This window comes from Serinus canaria, chromosome 18, assembly GCF_022539315.1.
Source record: "Serinus canaria isolate serCan28SL12 chromosome 18, serCan2020, whole genome shotgun sequence".
Classification (NCBI taxonomy): domain Eukaryota; kingdom Metazoa; phylum Chordata; class Aves; order Passeriformes; family Fringillidae; genus Serinus; species Serinus canaria.
In genome coordinates this window covers 466,524-484,473 of record NC_066331.1, presented here as the reverse complement: position 1 = coordinate 484,473, position 17,950 = coordinate 466,524, and the positions used below count along the sequence as shown (strand labels likewise).

The 17,950-nt window shown below is 64.6% G+C and overlaps 2 protein-coding genes across 14 annotated transcripts in view; one reads left to right on the top strand and one right to left on the bottom strand.

Moving 5' to 3' along the window:
• The window catches only part of RBFOX3 (RNA binding fox-1 homolog 3), a 132,842-nt gene extending 120,167 nt beyond the window's left edge, over positions 1-12,675 (top strand). For 6 of the 13 annotated variants that reach the window (XM_050981229.1, XM_050981227.1, XM_050981228.1 and 3 more), the window contains 11 exons: positions 4,146-4,397; positions 5,052-5,189; positions 5,590-5,643; positions 6,137-6,229; positions 7,150-7,210; positions 7,459-7,512; positions 8,002-8,134; positions 8,739-8,778; positions 9,453-9,567; positions 9,854-9,932; positions 10,695-11,358. In XM_050981229.1, coding sequence (XP_050837186.1) covers positions 4,179-4,397; positions 5,052-5,189; positions 5,590-5,643; positions 6,137-6,229; positions 7,150-7,210; positions 7,459-7,512; positions 8,002-8,134; positions 8,739-8,778; positions 9,453-9,567; positions 9,854-9,932; positions 10,695-10,902 — 1,194 coding nt within the window. In that variant the 5' untranslated portion in view covers positions 4,146-4,178 and the 3' untranslated portion in view covers positions 10,903-11,358. The other 7 variants (XM_050981225.1, XM_050981232.1, XM_050981223.1 and 4 more) reach the window with 7 other exon arrangements.
• An 805-nt stretch (positions 12,676-13,480) lies between these two features.
• On the bottom strand, positions 13,481-17,746 carry ENGASE (endo-beta-N-acetylglucosaminidase). Its single transcript, XM_050981221.1, has 14 exons — positions 17,627-17,746; positions 17,402-17,478; positions 17,069-17,270; positions 16,623-16,771; positions 16,375-16,532; positions 16,121-16,269; positions 15,814-15,979; positions 15,399-15,502; positions 15,053-15,161; positions 14,779-14,951; positions 14,396-14,550; positions 14,213-14,315; positions 14,007-14,121; positions 13,481-13,900 (listed from the first exon to the last, which is right to left on the bottom strand). The coding sequence occupies exons 1-14, from the start codon at positions 17,737-17,739 to the stop codon at positions 13,496-13,498; spliced, it is 2,178 nt and encodes a 725-aa protein (XP_050837178.1). The 5' UTR covers positions 17,740-17,746; the 3' UTR covers positions 13,481-13,495.
• Positions 17,747-17,950: the final 204 nt, after the last annotated feature.

Genomic DNA, 17,950 nt, shown 5'->3' with positions numbered 1-17,950 from the left:
CACAGCGCTGGGCACTGCTTTGTATGGATGGCACAGCCTTTGGGCTAATGAAATATTTACAGGTCAGTGGTTTTGTGAGAAATGACAGGGATCAGTCAGTTCCTTTTCAGGGAGTAATTTTCTTCCCTCCACGGCCTGCGTTCCGTGTTGACAGTCATTAGCATGAGCGAGGGCCGGCTCCGAGGGGGAGCCGCGTCTGTCGCGCAGATGAGTCCTGCTGGGCACGGGGATGCCAGCGTGGCCCAGGGTGCCTGGGGGCTGCCTTGGCCATGCCGGGACCCTTCTGCCTCCACTGGGACATTCCTCGAATCTGTCTCCGCTGCTCAGCACTGTGCCACTCGCCCTGCTCCAGGGCAGTGGCTGTGAGGGCAGATGGCCCCATCCGTCTCCTGGCTGCTGCTCGCTCCAGTTTCCTGCTGGTGGGCACCGCGGGTCCCCCACAGGAGGCGTTTGGAATTGCTGGGCACCCTTCCCTGTGCTCAGCGGTGACCTCAGGCTCCCTCATGATGTAGCAAGGGTGTGCCCTGGCATTAGCAAGAAGGCAGGAGGCATTCCAGGTCACAGCAGGGTGTTTTCTGCCTGCCCTGCCCTGTCCTGCCTGCAGAATGTGCTTACTGAGGCTCTGTGGGTGCAGTGGTGCTGTGGGCCCCTCTTGCCCCCCAGCCGGTGTCTGGTTCCCAGTGGGAGGGAGGAGCAGGACAGCCCCAGGCAGAGGGGACTGCTGTCAGGGCAGGGAGGTGTGTAGTGACAGGACTGTCTTCCATCTCCTGTTGCTCCCATGCCCCACATGTGGCTTCACCTAGCTGGGCACGTGCCGTGACCTAACAGTGCTGTGACCGAGCAGGGTCAGCCGTGACTGGGCAGTGCCATGATTGGGCAGTGCTGTGCCAGGACTGGGCAGTGCCATGCCGTGACCAGTCCATGTTGTGCTGTGCCACCCCTGTGCCATCAGCACCGGGCAGCACAGGTAGGGCACAGCTCCGGGCAGAGGCGGCTGGTGGGAGTTGCACTGGGCTGGCGATGGGGCTGGGGTCAGGCTGAGGCAGCAGGATGGCCGTGAGGCTTGGAGGAAACTGGCACGTCCGTGGCAGCAGCAGGGGACAGGTGCTGCCCTAAGCCCAGCCCCTCCTGCGTGGCACCGTCACGCCAGGCTGGCAGCACGCCTGTCACAGCCCAGGTTCGGTGGCCCTCTGCAAGTGCTCGTGGCTGGCAGCTGCCTCATCCTTGGTGCAGGGCTCTGCCCTCAGGTGATTGCTCTGACCCTCTGCATCCGGGGGCTCCTGGCACGTTATTTCCTTAGAAAGGAACAAAAGTGGGAAACGGAGCCGTCAGCCCCGCGCTGCCAGGCACAATCACCGAAATGCGGCGTCGGCAGGAACCGGCCCCACGCGCTAAATGACTTGAAAGGAAATGGCCTGGATTGTGCTGAGGAGGCAGAGTGTGGGGGGAGGAAGCAAGTGGAGCAAACAAAAAAACTTCATTAATTAAAGAAACTCGTTAATGAGGGACATTTAATCGGCTAAAGATGATATCTACCCCCTGCCTGCTGCGGCAGCCGCTGCGCAGGGCTGGTGGTGCAAGACTGAGCCGTGGGCAGGGCAGAGGACACTGCCCAGGGGACACCTGGCAGGGGACACGGGGCAGAGGACACCACACAGAGCAGAGGGCACCTCGTGGGGACACTGCACAGGGGACACCTGGCAGGGTAACCTGGGCTCCCTGTCCCAGCCTCTCCGCTGCCATCCCTGGGGCAGTGGTGTGTCAGCACAGGGCCATGCCACTGTCCTGCTGGTACCTGCCTGAGCAGGTGGGCAGCAGAGGTGCCATGGTACTGCTCGTGCCCCCCGTGCTGCCAGCCTTGCTCCAGGCTCAGGCGCTGAACTGATCTGTCTCATTTTGAACGAGGCCAAGGGCTGTTAAGGACCAGAATTCCTTTTACTGCAAGTGTCAAATGCACCGTGTGGGAGCATCCCTGTGCCCCAGGAGGGCTGGGTGCTGGCAGAGCAAGGGGTGTCTCTCAGAGCCCCTGTCCCTGGCATCCACAGGCCAGCACTGTGCCACAGGCTCCCTGCATGGCCAGGCACCCTGAGCTGGGGATCCCGTGGGTGCAGAGGTGGGTCCCCAGAGACCCCCCGCGTGCTCAGTGCAGGGGCACAGCCCAGAAGGGGCTCCAGCCACCTCCTGGGAGGAGCAGAGGGACCCTCAGTGCTTGGGGCTGCCCCGGGATGGGGCTGTTCTGGTGCTGCAGGCAGCGTGGGGTGTGAACTGAGCACTGTGATGTCCACGGGCAGCACACAGCCAAGCCTCAGAGTTCCCTTCCCATGGGACCCTCACCACAGCAGCCCTGACTGAGCAAATCTGTCCCCAGAGGGGTGGCCAGGCCCTGGGAGAGGACAGGAGCTGCTGGAAGCCACGGGTCTGTGGATCTGTGTCTGCAGCACCCGCAGCTCCAGCGCCATGAGCAGCAGCCAGGGGAGCCTAATGGTCCCTGGATGAAATACTGCCCGGGCTGAAGGCACTGCGACAGCCCTAATTAATAACTGATACAGACGCGGCTGCTGGGACAGGCTGGTGAGGGCCTGGGAGGGCCCAAGACCTGGCAGGTGGGGACAGCCCCCGCTGACATCCTGGTCAGCGGGTTGGTGGCTGATCCCGGCTGCAGTGACATCAGGGCTGTATCCAGGGCAGAGCAGGCAGGAGGGATGTGGGCTGCTCCTGGTTCTGTCCGTGCAGGCAGGGATGGGCACAGGGCACCAGGATCAGGCAGGGAGGGATGGGCACAGGGCGCCGGGGGTCAGGCAAGGAGGGATGAGCAGCAGGCACAGGGGAGGCACCAGGCACTGGGAGAGTGGCACGGTGAGTGTCGGTGTGTGCCAGCTCCCTGGAGAAGAGTTGGGTGCCGAGATCCAGGGGGGTGCAGGATGCAGCCTCTGGCCTGCCAGGTGAAATGAGCACCTGGGGTGTGGGCAGCAGTGGCGTGGGCAGCTCCCGGCTGCTTGTCCCGGGGCAGGGCCGTCCCTGGGCTGGGCTCCTGCAGCCTGACAGCCCCGGCCCACACAGGCAGGTGCGTGAGGCCGGCGCGTCCCGAGCAGCTGAGTCAGCGCGGGCGGGCTCTGCCGATGACTTGCAGATCTGCGGCGGGGCTGTTCCCGCCGGGTTTCCGTGTGTCCCCGGTGCGGCTCTGCTGCCGCCCTCACGGGCTGGGGGCGGCAGCTGCCAGCGCATCCCCCTGCCACCCCCACCGTCCCTCCCCAGCACAAACCGGCGACACACACGCACACAGTTAAGGAGCTTGTCTCTGCGGGCTGAGCCACAGATGGGTTTCACGGGCCAGGGGCTGCTGCAGCGCGCTGTGAAGCATCCAGGGGGCTGCGGGCGCTGCTCCCCGGGCCCTGGCACTGCCTCTGGCGGCTGCAGCCGTGCCGGCCGCCGGTGCAGCGCACACTTGTGCGAGGGGGACGGGCCGAGGCCGTGTGCTGGGCTGTGAGGGTGGGCAGGAGGTGGATGGGTGGGTGTGCAGAGCCGGTGCTGCCTGGGAGCCCCACGCTGCACTCCCAGCCCCACGCAAACCCCTTGGCCCTTGGCATGGGCACAGCTCACCCCGTTTGACCAAGGCTGCCAAGCCAGCTGCGTTAGAGCAAAGGGCCTAATTAAATATTTAGCAGTTAATTGATCCCTGTCTGGTGTTTGCCAAGGGGCCATCAGCATCCCTCCCTGACGCCCCTCCCAGCCGGTGCCGGTGCCGGTGCCAGTGCCGGTGCCGGTGCCGGTGCGTGCAGCTCCCAGCACGATGCTGCTGGCCGGGCTCTGCTATGCCCCGTGCTGGGCTCCAGAATGGGGCCTGACCGGGTCTCCCTTCCCAAGGAGAGGGATGTGCCAGCTTCGGGAGTTAAACCCTTCCGTCCTCCTACCCAAGCCCAGCACAACGGGCAGGCAGGGCATGGGAGCGGGAGAGGATGGGGCTCAGCTGCTGGCAGCGTGACCCCAAAGCCAGCACAGAGCAGAGACAGCCCAGGGCTGGAGGGAGACACCAAAGGCTGCGGGGTAGTGGGCTGGGTGGGGCTGTGGAGATCAGAACCCCAGCCCGGGGCAGGTGGCAACCCAGGTGTGGCAGCGCTGAGGGGACGGTGCCACTCTCTCGGCAGGGTAACCAGGACGCCACGGCCCCACCGGACGCGATGGCCCAGCCCTACGCCCCCGCCCAGTACCCCCCGCCCCCCCAGAACGGGATCCCCGCAGAGTACGCGCCGCCGCACCCGCACCCCACGCAGGACTACTCGGGGCAGAGCACGGTCCCGGAGCACGCCATGAGCCTCTACACACCAGCACAGAGCCACCCCGAGCCGGCGGGCAGCGACGCCAGCACACAGTCCATAGCAGGGACACAGACGGCACCGGTAAGGCGCTGCTGGGGCTGGGGTGGGCTCGGGGCAGTGCCAGGGGCACGGGGGGCGCTGGGACAGTCCTGCTGTGGGGGTCCAGGGCAGTGCCAGGGGCACGGGGGGCGCTGGGACAGTCCTGCTGTGGGGGTCCAGGGCAGTGCCAGGGGCACGGGGGGCGCTGGGACAGTCCTGCTGTGGGGGTCCAGGGCAGTGCCAGAGCTGCCAGGAGGGTCCTGGGGCAGTGGTGCTGCCTGGCCAAAGTCCCACAGGGTACCAGGCTGGGTGTTCCTGCCATCACTCCCCCTCAGAGCCGCCCATCATTTCTCATCACTCGTAATCCACTCGTTTGGCTCTGCTCTAGGAGATCGTGGCAATTACAGCGCTGGAATGCAGCACCAGGAAGGTGCTGAGCTCTGCACTTTCCAGTCCTCCCACACGGTCCTTAGTGCAGCATCTGCACCCCCACCCCGAGCATCCCCATGGCCCCACCAGCATCCCCCGGCTCACCAGGAGGGAGGGAGCACCTGTGGGTGCTGCCCAGAACCTGGGCACCACAGGGTGCAGGGTGTCCCTGCGGGCAGGCAGGGCCGAGCACAGGGCAGGGGGACACTCCTGCTGGGGACAGGGGCTGGCACGGCCAGGGGCTGATGGCAGCGGTGCCTCCCCCAGCAGACAGACGAGGCGGCACAGACAGACAGCCAGCAGCTACACTCCTCAGACACCACAGACAAGCAGCAGCCCAAGAGGTTACACGTCTCTAACATTCCCTTTCGATTCCGGGACCCCGACCTGCGGCAAATGTTTGGGGTGAGTACAGCTCCATCCAGCCATGGCATCCCTGCTCAGTGCTGCCCCATGGCACCATCGGGACCTTGGCACTGTCACCTCCCAAGGGACATCCTGCCCAGGCCCTGTGTGTGGAGGAGGGAGTGACACAGGGCCCTTGTCCCCCTCCATTGTCCCCTTCCCAGCCCTCACTAGGACTCAGAGCAGTGCCAGCTAATGAAATTTTGGATGACACTCCCCAAATCCTGTCAGAGTGGGAGCCATGGGAGGGACAAGGGCTTTCCCCTGCATGACCCTGGGTGTGCCCAGGTCCGGCCCCTAAGGCAGCCCTCTGCCCATCCCTGGCACAGAGCCCTGTGCCAGCAGCTCTGGGTGCAGGGCCAGGGGCTTTGCAGGCACTCACCCCTCTGTTCACTTGCAGCAATTCGGGAAGATCCTGGACGTGGAGATCATTTTCAATGAGCGGGGCTCCAAGGTGGGTGATGCCCATGGCCAGCACCATACAGCCAGTCCCGGGGAGGGTGTCAGTGGAGCCAGGTTGCCCAGCAGTGCTGTAACCTGCTCTCCCCTCCTCTCCTGTCCCATGGGACCCTGGCATGCCGTGCCCCATCAGTGCCAACTCGGGAGGCGGTGCGGGTCCCTGCACCCGGCACTGGAGGGAGGAGAGGGCTTGCTGTGTCCCACCACGGGCAGCTCGTGTCCCTCTGTGTCTGGATGTCTCTGTTGTATCTTCCCCGCTTTCTGTGCCCCTCTCCCAGACTCTTCTCCCAGCTCGTGGGCGATTCTGGGGCCTCAGCCGGGACCCCCGGCCCCTGCGGGGACCCCAGTCTGGGCTCTTCATCTCTGCACTGTGGCAGCCTCACCTCCTGCGCCAGCTCTCCTGATTCACCCCCTCTCTCTCTCTGTCCCCACACCCTCTCTCTGTCTCTCTCTGTCTCTTTCTTTCTCCTTTTCTCCTCTGCTCACAGGGTTTTGGGTTTGTAACTTTTGAAACTAGCACAGATGCCGACCGGGCACGGGAGAAGCTGAATGGCACCATCGTAGAGGGCCGGAAGATTGAGGTGCTCAGATAAGTGTGCTAGTGCCGTGCCATGCCTGCGTGTGTGTGTCCCCTGCCCGGGCTGGGGGACGCTTGGGGCAGCCCCGGGTGCCCAGGGAGCTGTGCCCGGCGCGTGCATGTGTCCCTGAATGTGGCACGGTGGGAGCATGTCTGTGGGAAGGTCGGCGCTTGGCACGAGGAGTGTCTGGCCCAGAGGAACCTCCCGGCTGCACGGAGAGCCGGGGTGCCAGCTGGGGCTGCATTCTGCCTGGTGCCGACGAGGCTGGCAGACCCCCGTGCCCACAGCAGCCACCCCGGGCTCTGCAGGGAGCTCTGGGGCTCTGCCCTGCATGCCACCCCCCTGCTCTGTGCTGGGAGGGAGGATCCACCCGCAGCTCCACACCTGCGGTGCCAGCAGATGCCCAGCCCCAGAGGCTTTGATTTCTTCAGGCTTTGCCCATTTGCCAGCAGCTCCCCGCTGGTGGCTGGCGAGTGGTGGGGAACAGGGTGGCACATGGCACAGGGAGAGGGACAAAATGTCCCCAGAAGTGCTGACGGCAAAGAGGGAGTCTGGCAGGGCACAGCAATGCCCCATGGACAAGGAAAACATCATCCAACAAAATCGGGCAGGAGCTCACGGGCAGCATGTCGGGGCTCAGCCTGAGCATGGCACCGCAGCTCTCGGGGCACCAGCCAGCAGCCTGAGCCACGCTCACAGCTGGAGCACGGAGGCCTGGGCTGGCTGGAGGCACGGGCAGGTCTCTGTTCAGCGGGGTGCTGCAGGCAGAGCCTTGTCTGGTGTCTCTGGTGCAGCTGGCATCCTTTGCTCCGGCCCCCGAAGCAGCAGCAGCAGCGGGCGCTGGGCGCAGCCGAGCGGGCCCTGGACCCCAGCCTGGCCAGCTCCACGTCCTCAGGCACTGAGCCCCGTCCCTCTCTCTCCAGGTGAACAATGCCACGGCCCGTGTCATGACCAACAAGAAGGTGGCCAACCCCTACACCAACGGTAAGGGCCAGTGTCCAGGGACCAGGGGCTGCAGCAGGCAGGGGCACCTCTGGGCACCAGCGCTGTCTGGCTGCTGTGCAGCTCCGGCAGTGAATGCCCTCCACACCTTCAGGCAAATGGGAGAGCAGCTGCTCCTGCCCAGTGCAGGAGTGCAGCCCCCATGCCCTCCTCCTGCCTGGGGATGGGGCTGTTGCCCCTCAGAGCACCATGGAGAGTGCCCTGTCCTCACCGGCTCTCCCTGCCCACAGGCTGGAAGCTGAACCCGGTGGTGGGAGCAGTCTACGGCCCCGAATTCTACGCAGGTAACGTTGGGCTGCAGGAGTACCTGCTGTGGGTTCCCCTCAAACCTCAGGTCTGCCCTGTGTCTGCCACTGCTCCGTGCAGTGAGCAGCCCCTGGCCCCTCTCCCTGTCCTTCATACCTGCCTGGACAGTTCCTCCTATCCTATCCTATCCTATCCTATCCTATCCTATCCTATCCTATCCTATCCTATCCTATCCTATCCTATCCTATCCTATCCTATCCTATCCTATCCTATCCTATCCTATCCTATCCTATCCTATCCTATCCTATCCTATCCTATCCTATCCTATCCTATCCTATCCTATCCTATCCTATCCTATCCTGTCTGTCCTGTCCCGTCCTGTCCCGTCCTCTTCCCTTGCCCAGCATCCCCACGGGGCCATGTCCCTGCCAGCCTGAGGGTACAGGGGTGGGCTGTGCCACAGGTGCCCCATGGGGGCCGTGTGCTCCTGCTGTGCACAGCCCACAGGTGTCCCCTGCCTCCTGCAGTAACGGGGTTCCCGTACCCCGCCACGGGGACGGCCGTGGCCTACCGAGGGGCACACCTACGGGGCCGGGGACGTGCCGTGTACAACACCTTCCGTGCCGCGCCGCCGCCGCCGCCCATCCCCACCTACGGCGCGTGAGTACCCCCGGGGGGCTGCTGGGGCGGGGGGCACCTGCTGCCACAACACCCCGGGCCTGTGCTGGCATTGCCAGGCTCGTCAGGGACGGGCTGCAGCTCCTGCAGCACCTGCCTGGCCACAGGCTCTGTCCCAGCCCCACTCTGCTGCCCTCGGCTGAGCCGCACACTCAGCAGCCTCCTGCCCACCAAGGCACGGGACGTTATTCCAGCCAGGATGGTTGGTTTGATGGAAACATCCAGCCAGGATGGGTGGTTTGACGGAAACATCCAGCCAGGATGGTTGGTTTGATGGAAACTCTCCCAGCCACATGTGGCTGAGATGGCATTGGTCACAGACACAGCCATGGCCATCTGTGGCTTCTTGGCTACTCCCAGCAGAGATCCTGCCCTGGGATCCTCCTCTGGCATGCCCTGCCCTCTGCCGTGCCCTCCACGTGTGCCCAAGTCCCTGCCCAGAATCCCAGAGGTGCCCCTGGGGCCTGCACAGCCACTCCTGGCAACGAACCGTGGGGCTGAGGCACTTCCCCCCTTCAGTGCCCTCACCCTGCTGCCCTCGGCCTGGGGCTCTTGCCAGGCTCTGACGCCTCCTCCTCATTTGCAGGGTCGTCTACCAGGACGGGTTCTACGGAGCTGAGATCTACGTAAGTGACACTGCCCAGGGCTGGGCTGTGACGGGAACCCCATGCCAGCACAGGGGGCAGGCGGCGTCACACAGTTTCCTGGTGGGCTCTGCTCCCCAACCCCTTCCCCTGGGTGCCAGCAAGAGCATGAGCGCAGCACAGCTTCTCCAGAGCAGTCTGGGTGGCACACACCCCACAGGATCCTGTGCCCAGTCCTGTGCCCCTGCCAGCCTTTGCAGGGCTGGTGCCACACGGGATTTATGGCCTCAGTTCCTTGCACCCGCGTTTAACCTCGGTGTCTGAGGAGCCAGCGGCGATATTTCAGGCGGGCACTGAAGGATTTATCTAACGTGACACCTCATTAAAGCGAGCATGGAGGTGACAGTCTCTTCTCTGGAAATTTAATTTTTTAAGGTTAATGTTTGTGAAAGCCCCTGGGGAATGGAAATGAGGCTGATGCGTGCCCAGTGGCACTGGCACCGACCCCCTGTTGGTCCCACACCTCTCTGTGCGGTGCCATGGGGCACCAGCTGCCCCCAGCCCCAATCCCCAGTGGCTGCAGCCCCCTGAGCAGTGTCTCTCCTTGCAGGGGGGCTTTGCTGCCTGCAGGTGCAGCCCCCTGAGCCGTGTCTCTCCCTGCAGGGGGGCTATGCTGCCTGCAGGTGCAGCCCCCTGAGCAGTGTCTCTCCCTGCAGGGGGGCTATGCTGCCTGCAGGTGCAGCCCCCTGAGCAGTGTCTCTCCCTGCAGGGGGGCTATGCTGCCTACAGGTACGCCCAGCCCGCAGCAGCAGCGGCCGCGTACAGCGACAGGTGAGCACTGGGCACGGCACCTGGGGGAGCCCCATGTCACCCTGCATGGCCCACCCTGACACCCCAGCTTCTGAGCTCTGTGGGACAGGACAGAGTCAGGCATGGGGAGGGCGTCCTGCAGACAGGGACCCCTTGCTCCCCTCAGGGCTCAGCTGGGAAGGGTTGGCACCACTGCAGGGGTAGCAGGGAGATGCCGGGGGGCTCCCAGGTGCAGCTGGGAGGGAGGGCTCGGAGGGGACACAGGATCCCAGCTGCTGTCACTAACACCCCTGCTGTTTGCTCCTAGCTATGGCAGAGTGTACGCAGCAGCAGACCCCTACCACCACACCATCGGCCCCGCCGCCACGTACAGCATTGGCACCATGGTAAGAGCAGCCCCTCGGCCTTCCTCTGCTTCCCGGGGGGCTGCAGGCAGCCCGGGGAGGGGTCTGGCACAGGGCAGGGGCTGTGGGAGGGCAGTGGGAATGGCACAGCCCCTGCCTGGCTCTGTCTGCAGGAGAGGAAACCCCCACTCCGCACCCTGCTCCACCTTCCCCTCACACCCCGCACAGTCCTGCCCATGCACGCCACTTCCAGGGGCCTGGCTGTCCCCTGGGCAGGCTCCACGACCCCTCTGTCATCCCAGTGCAGGACAGTGTCCCCAGGGCCCCTTGTGCAGCCACACACGGGGGGCACCGCAGGCCCTCACACACCACAGCTCTTGTCCAGCTCTGACAGCATCAAAGATGAAAAATTGCACTCACGGCTGGGATCACAAAGCCAACCTGCCTTTTTCTGCCTTGTGACTCCCTGGGCAGCTGCTAGTGAGGGGCCACGGGCACGGCATCCTAGGGGTTTTCAGCTCAGTGCCACAGCAGGGGTGGGGGCAGCTCCTTGGCAGGCATGGCACAGCAATGCCACAGAGGGCAGCCCCTGCCCCCAGGGCAGTGCCCATGGCCACCACAGAGCCTGGGCACTGCTGGGCACCCTGGCCCTGCCTGCCCCTCACATCCCAAGGACAGCCGCGATTTGATGTCATTTGAAAGAGGAGAAAAAAAAAGAAAGAAAAAGAAGAGAAAAAAGGGAAGATCTAGGCTTTGGCTATCTCTGAATACTGATTGGCTTTTTTTTCATCTTTGATGTTGCAGGCTAGTCTATACCGAGGAGGGTACAGCCGCTTCACTCCCTACTAGCAAGACAGACCCAGCCCCCCCACCACTGCCCCCGATGCTCACTAGCACCAAACCAAACCAGGCAGACAGAGCCGAGGCCGAGCCTGCGGAGGAGCCGCGGGTGCTGCCCGGGTGGCCGGGGCTGGCGCCGGGCTCTGTGGGGCCGCAGCACCCACACCCATAGGGTTACCTCAGCCGCTCCGTCTCTCCTGCAGCATCCGCCCGCCCCGGGGGCCGCGGGGCCAGCCCTGAGCCCCAGCAGCGCCCCGTTCCCACAGCCGGGGTGCAGGGTCCCCCCTGCCCTGGCCGGGCTGCACAGGGTTCATCCCCCGCAGGGCAGGCGGGGTGCTCAGCCTGCAGGGATGCTCGCTCCGCAGGCACTGGGGCTCGGGGTGACAGCCGCCCCCCGAGCAGCCCCTCTGCCCCCGTAGGAGAGAGAGGAGCTGGCTGGGGTTGCTGCCAGCTGTGGGGCCTGGCGAGGCTGGGGTTGTTCGGGATCCTGGGGCAGCCTGCCGGGCAGGTGCGATGGGCTGGGCTGGCTGCAGAGCTGGGTGTGATGGGCTGGGCTGGGACGGTACCTGCGTGCCCTGGCCGCCAGCTCGGACTGAGTGTTCCAGCGAAAGACCTGCCTGTCTTGTTTCTGTTGTAGTGAACCCATGGCCGTTTCCTTCTGGGACCAGGAAGGGCAAAAATATCCACATACACACACAAAAAAAAAAAAAAAGAACCCCAAAATATAAAAATTAAAAGCGAAGAAACAAAAAAAAAAAAAAAAAAAAAAGAAAGAAAAACCAAACAAAAAAAAAGAGAAACCAAGCCAAGCGGCAGCAGCCAAGTGAGCCCCAGCTGTCCACACACACGGAGTGAGCGAGTCCCAGAGGAGCCGCGGCGAGCACCGGCGGTCGGATGCGCCGGAGGGACCCCCAGCGCCCCGGCCCCAGAGCCCCGCAGGGAGGGAGCCGGTGCGGGCAGGCGTGAGGGTCCGCGGGGGTCCGGGGCCCTCCCCCGCCCAGGTGCAGGGCCTGGGCTCCACGTCTTCCTTTCCCTGGTGCGGCAGCGCTGGGGGTGCCGGCAGAGCGCTGCGCCCTGCCCGGCTCGTGGGACCGGGTGACAGGGTGGGGACCTGGCTTGGTGCCACCCGGCGCTGGCGGCCATCAGCGTGTCAGGTGTGCGAGGCCTCAGCTCCAGCGCGGAACTGGGGCGGCGGCGCGGATGCGGTGCTGAGGTACTGCAGGGGACGACCCTCTGCCTTTTAAAGGGAATTTTTGTTAAGAGGAGCTTGCAACTCGCTTGTGACCCCTTCCCCTTCTTCCTTCCTCCTTCCCTGACCCCCGCGCTCCCGCCCTGCCTGGACCAGCCCCGACCAAAGCTGGGCCAGGCCTGCCCCAGTCCCACTGCTGCTTGCTCTGCGGCATGGGACACGCTCACGGCCACCCGTCCCTGCCCGAGGCAGAGGGATGCCCCCAGCCCTGGGTGTGGGGTCTCGGCATCACCCACAAGGGACCCCCCGGAGCCCCGAGGCTGGGCCGCAGCCGCCGGCGCGCTGGGGCACTGCGGGGCCCATCCCGGGGTGCAGCGCCGTCCCGCGCCCTTCCGGCTCTGCCACTCCTCAAACCTCACTTTATAGTCTGCAGACGCCCCCGACGCCCCAGCGATGAGCTCCCCCTTTTCTATTCCCAGTGTACATAGCCCCGGCCCCGCTCCCTGTACAAAGCTCCGTCCATCGCTGTACTGGCTTCTCCCTGACAGCACCCCCGCGCCGCCCGGCGTGCGGGCTGGCACCGGCCCATCCTGTATGCTTCAAAGTGTGACCATTCTAATAAACAGTATTATTATTATTATTATTATTATTATTATTATTATTATTATTATTATTATTATTATTATTATTATTATTATTACAAGGATTATTATTATTATTATTGAAATTATTAATAAAGATTTCTTTCTTCAACCAGGGCGACTCAGGTTTTGACTGGTTGCGCGGGGCCGTGGCTGCTACAGGATCTGGCTGGGCAGGGGGCCACAGCCTGTGGGCAAGTGGGGAACCCTCAGGGCCCCCAGCCTCGCCATGGTGAGGGAGCAGGGTGCTGCATGAAGAGCCCTCTCCTGACTGGGCCTAGCCCTTCGTTCTTCAAGCTATCAGGTAATACGTTCCTGAGCCTCAGGAGCAGCAGCTCCACTGCTGGCATCAGTGTCCCTGGCAGAGCCTGCATTGTTTGGGGACAGGGCTTGGGACCCCACTGCAAGAGTGCTCGTCTGCTCCTGCCTGCTAATTGCTTGCTCACCAGACTGTGAGAAAATAATTGGTGCTATAAATTTTCTCTCCTCCTCACAAGATGCTCAGGGGAGGCAGCGTAGGCTGGTGGCACTGGGCTGGGTCCACGTTAATGAGCACAGCGGTCACCCAGGCTGGGCTGCTGCAGAGCCCGTGCTGGCACCTCCCCACCAGGCTGAGCCCTGAGGGGGCTGCGTGCCTTGGGGTCTTGGGGCCAGTATCCCCAGCCTGTGGCAGACAGCCTGAGGTAGTGAGGGCTGCAGGAGCTGTTGAGGTTCTCAGGGCAGGTGCCCCAGTCTGGGGTCACATGTTGGGGGCCCCTGCCAGTGGCTGGTCAGCACCCAGTGGGCCCCCACAGTGAAGTCTGAGCACAATCACAGCGGTGGAGGAAAGGGACTCACCAGCCCCAGGTGATGAAATACAGCCTCTCTGTGTGTCCCCTGCCCACAGCCCACCCGCCACATGGAGGAGACACGGCACAGGCTGCACCACAGCTGCTTTAATGCCCATCTGAGCTGGTGCCACTGCCTGGTGCGGAATAGACCAGCACGAGGCGGCCCCAGCGCTCGGGGTCCACGGGCAGTTCATCCTGCAGAATGGGCTCCACCAGCAGCTCCAGCTGGCAGGACTGCGCGGGCGCTGGCTGCGGCACCGACAGCCCCACGGCCCGGAACAGGCAGCCCTGCGCCAGCCCCAGCACCTGCGGCACCGTCTGGCCCAGGCGGCACCGGGCGCCCTGGCTCAGGACACGGAACCACCTGGCCCGGCCGGGCGGGAAGGACCAGCGCAGGGTGAGGCTGAGCGAGAGCTGCCCGGGCTCGGGGCCCTCCTGCCACCAGAGCTGCGAGGCCGTCACGCCCTGCACCTGCGGCGGGGAGGCTGCCACGCTGGCCGTGTCCAGCACCTGCGAGGGAACCACAGCACTGTCAGGGTCAGGGCAGGCACCCCCACCTTCCCGGAACAAGGGGACACGGGGCAGGTGTCCCCACCAAGCAGCGGCAGGCACTCACCCGGATCTCCCCAAGCAGGCAGGTGAAGGGTGTCTCCTGCAGGCTGGGCTGCTGGCGGGACACAATCAGGGAGAGGTCTCGTAGGCTGCAGTCCTGCAGCTCCAGCTCATAGCACCTGAGAGGGAAGAGGCAGAGCAGGAATGGTACCAGGGAGCCCTGGCATCCCATGGCTGCCTGTGGACGCAGGATGCAGGCAGGGCACTCACCGGCTGGTCCAGCCATAGGAGCCACGGCGGCAGGCGGTGAGCAGCCTGGTGAGGCCGGGCGGCGGTGCCGGGAGGAACCGGGGGTAGTACCGGCCATTGGGCTCTGCCAGAGGGAGCTGGGTCAGGGGTGAGGGACTGCAGCAGGTGCTCACTGCACAGAGCACGGGGGGACAGGGTCCTCACCTGGCAGGGAGGTGGGGTTGCCCTCGAAGCAGAACTCTGAGTCCCAGGTGGTGACCTCCAGTGCCACTGTGAAGTCATCGGGCTGTGGCCCCTCCAGCTTGTAGAGCAGGGTCAGGAAGATCTTGGGGGGGGCCGGCATCTGCAAAGAGAAGAGGCTGATGACCCCAAATCCACCCAGAGAGAGACAGAGACAGAGACAGAGACAGAGACAGAGAGACAAAGAGAAGGTGCATTGTGTTAGGTGTGCTGGGCAGTGTGGGCAGAGCCTGGGCACACTCGCCACCAGGCCCAGGGCCACACAGCTTAGGCCATGCAGGCCATGTCAGGCTGGCATGGTGCCAGCCCGGTGCTGAGGAGGGGTAAAGGGCTTTGCCCCAACTCACCGGACAGCCACGCGCTCCTCGCCGGGGGGAATGATCCCCTGCAGCTGCAGGGAGCTGCCCCCACACCAGGCATCCTGTAGGCTGCAGCTGGTGTTCAGCATGCCCTGCTGCTCCGGGTACAGTGGCTGGATATCCTGCGCGCTCAGGTCATACCAGGGCCCAGAGTCTTCATCCTACAGCACAGGGAGAGCTGAGCTGGGGGAGCCGAGAGCGGGGACCTCCCTGCCCAGCCCAGCCCAGTCTGACCAGAGCAGAGCTGTCACCCTGCACCCACCTTCCCGTCCAGGAATGTGCTGGTGCCCATGCCCAGGCTGAAGGAGGTGGTGAGGGGCAGTGTGCAAATGCTGTGCGTGGGCAGGTACTCTGCCAGCAAGCCCCAGAACCTGGAGGCAAAGGTGGGTGTCAGGGCAGAGACCCCTGTTACGGTCACTGCCCTGCACGGCCTCAGGTATCACCTCAGCTGGGGCAGAAAGGGGCCAGCTGCTCCTGGAGAGCTGCCATGGTGTTCTGACAGCCACAGTGTCCCTGTAGCTGTGTTCCACCGCCCCACAGCCTTCCTGAGCCAGGGCACTCCTAGCCCCGTTCCTCCCCCAACACCCGCCCTGCTGAGCTGCCCTCACCTGTTCTCGTTCTGCAGGAAGTTTTCCTTGCCCAGGTGCTCATAGACCCAGCCAGGAGCGAAGATGGCTGCAGAGAGGCCATACTGGCGGATCAGGCGCAGGGGCTGCAGAAACAGGCAGTGAGCAGCATGGGCCAGGCCAGGTCACCTTGTCCCCTGTCCTGTCCCCGCTCCCCCCAGGTTCCATTGGCCCCATGGTGGGGCAGGACACCAGAGGGATGTGCTGCAGCATCTCCCTCTCCAGGGATGGCAACACTGGGATCTTTTCATGCATGGCCAGCACTCTGGGATCCCTCACCAGTTCATCCCAGGTTAGCAGCCCAACACAGCACAGCCCAGCAGGACCCTCAGTGGGAGCTCAGAGCCCTGCGCTGGGAGGTCAGGGTCACACTCTGGCCCAGCTGTGTCACACCCACCTTGTCAGTGTCGAAGCCACTACCAATGACATCCCCACGGCCAAAGACATCAATGCCGACATAGACGTCGTTTAGGCGCGGACCAGCCAGCCTCTGCGTGAGCTCCAGCTGCTCTTCCTTCCAGTTGTAGTTGGTAAACAGCCCGTCACAGGAATCAAAGAATATCCTGGGGACAAGGGCCACAGTGGCAGACGCTAAGGTCACACACAGCCTCACCAAAGGCCATGCAGGTTGCGCCTGGCTGCTACCATGCTGGGTTTGGGGTGGGCTCGTGCCCCCCGCCTGGGGACAGTTTTGCCAGACTCACATATTCTGATCATTCAGCTCATTCTGCCACCTCAGCGTGCCATCCTTCAGGACGCTGTCATACCAGATCACCAGCCCTCCTGGCACAGCACTGTGCACCCGTGCCGTCAGCTCCTGCAGGAAGAAGGGCAGGTTCCCCACGGCCGCCGCCTGCCAGGAGAGAGAGAGACACAGGTGGGTGAGGGCACGGGGCAGGGGGCTCCCTCCCACGGGAGCAGCAGAGGCAGGGCAGCGAGCAGGGCCAGCAGGACTCACGCTCAGCGTGTTCTCGATGTTGATCAGCCAGCCATCGAAGCGGTAGTGCTGGGCGATGCGCGCCAGCTGCTCGGCCACGGCGCCGTACGCCTCCTCCCCGCCGGCCAGGAACGCCTCGCACAGCTTCTCCCCATCTGTCCACTCCGTGATGAATGTGCCTGCAGAGGCCAGGGCAGCGTCAGCCGCACTGAAGGCCTGGTGAATCCACCTCGCTGCTGGGGCTGCCCCAGGCCCGGCCCTGCCCCTACCCAGCACGGGGACGCTGTTCCGGTGCGCTGCATTGGTCCAGACCACAGGCGGGATGGTGACAGTGTGGTGGCTGAAGTAGACAAATATGTCGATGTAGCGCCAGTGGTAGAAGACATAGGGGTCGCTTGTGGCCGAGCCCTGGATGAACCTGCGGAAGGAAAAGGGTTGGGCAGTGCAGGAAGGACGCTGACAGACGCTGTGGAGCTGGGTAGGAGCCTGACTCACAGCCGGGAACTGGGCAGAGCTGTGGCACTGAGCCACCTCTGAACATCCCAGCCTGAGCAAGGTTCCCCAAGCCCTGAGCCAAACACCCCATCCCTGCTCACCTGCGGCTGAGCCGGCAGGAGACATGTTAGGAAGAAATAGAACTGCCTTGGGGTTGGAGACACTGAGGTCCACTCAGTCACACCTCCCTTCCACCTTCCACCTTCCACCTGGCACGTACCTGTCGTCCAAGTACCCGCCACGCATGTCGTGGCACACCAGTGTCCGGGGCCTCCCGCTCTGGAGCGGGGGCTGGCGCTTGGCCAGAGGCACGGCTGACACGTTGAACTCATCGTTGCTGTTGGGCTGCCAGGCCAGCAGCTCCTCCAGGCCGGTCAAGAAGAAGCTGATGGGCTCCGTGGTCTTTGTGTCAAAGTACCTTGCTGGGAACGATGGGGAGGCAGGACAGGGTCAGCAGAGAGCACTGCCTGTGCAGCTGGGTCCAGCACCAGCACCGGCACCGTCCCGTCCCGGCGGGGCCGGGGGCTGGGCCGGCCCCTCTCCCGGTACTCACCTGGCAGGGGCTGCGGGCGGTCGCTGATGGTGTCGTGCAGGACAGTGGTGCCCTGGATCTCCGCCACCGGCTGCAAGCTGCCCCGGGAGGTGAGTGAGGGCCGGGCTGGGCCAGCACCGCGGCCAGCACCCGTCGGGCCCTGCCAGCCCCGCCACCGGTCCCCATCACCGTCCCGTCCCCATCCTGGCCCCGACCGCGGCCTCGGCCCCGGCCCCCGCCATCCACCTCCGCCGCCGCCGCGCGGCCCGCTCCGCCTCCGCCGGCTCCTCCGCTGCGGCCCCGGCCTCGGCTCCCGTCCGCTTCCCGCGCCGCGCCGGCCCCTCCGCCGCCTCCGCCATGGCACTGCTGCTGCCGCCGCCGCCGCCGCCGAACTGACGGCGCCGCCGCCGCCACAGAGCCCGGCTCTCCCGGGGGCGCGGCCCCGGAGCTCCGCCCGCCCGGCCCGCACCGCCCCGGGCACCGCCCGCCCCCGGGTCCCGGGGCGGGGTGTCCCGGGACCGACCGCGTGTCCTGGGACGGACCGCGTGTCCTGGGGCAGGGAGTGTGCCC

What these genes read in the sequence shown, in the direction of transcription:
- ENGASE (XM_050981221.1), bottom strand. Translation starts at nt 17,739, where the DNA reads ATGGCGGAGGCGGCGGAGGGGCCGGCGCGGCGCGGGAAGCGGACGGGA. An exon ending in GGCGGGTACTTGGACGACAG is followed by an intron (nt 16,772 to 17,068) that starts GTACGTGCCAGG and finishes TTCCTTCCGCAG; the next exon opens with GTTCATCCAGGGCTCGGCCA. An exon ending in GTGGCTTCGACACTGACAAG is followed by an intron (nt 15,503 to 15,813) that starts GTGGGTGTGACA and finishes CTGTTTCTGCAG; the next exon opens with CCCCTGCGCCTGATCCGCCA.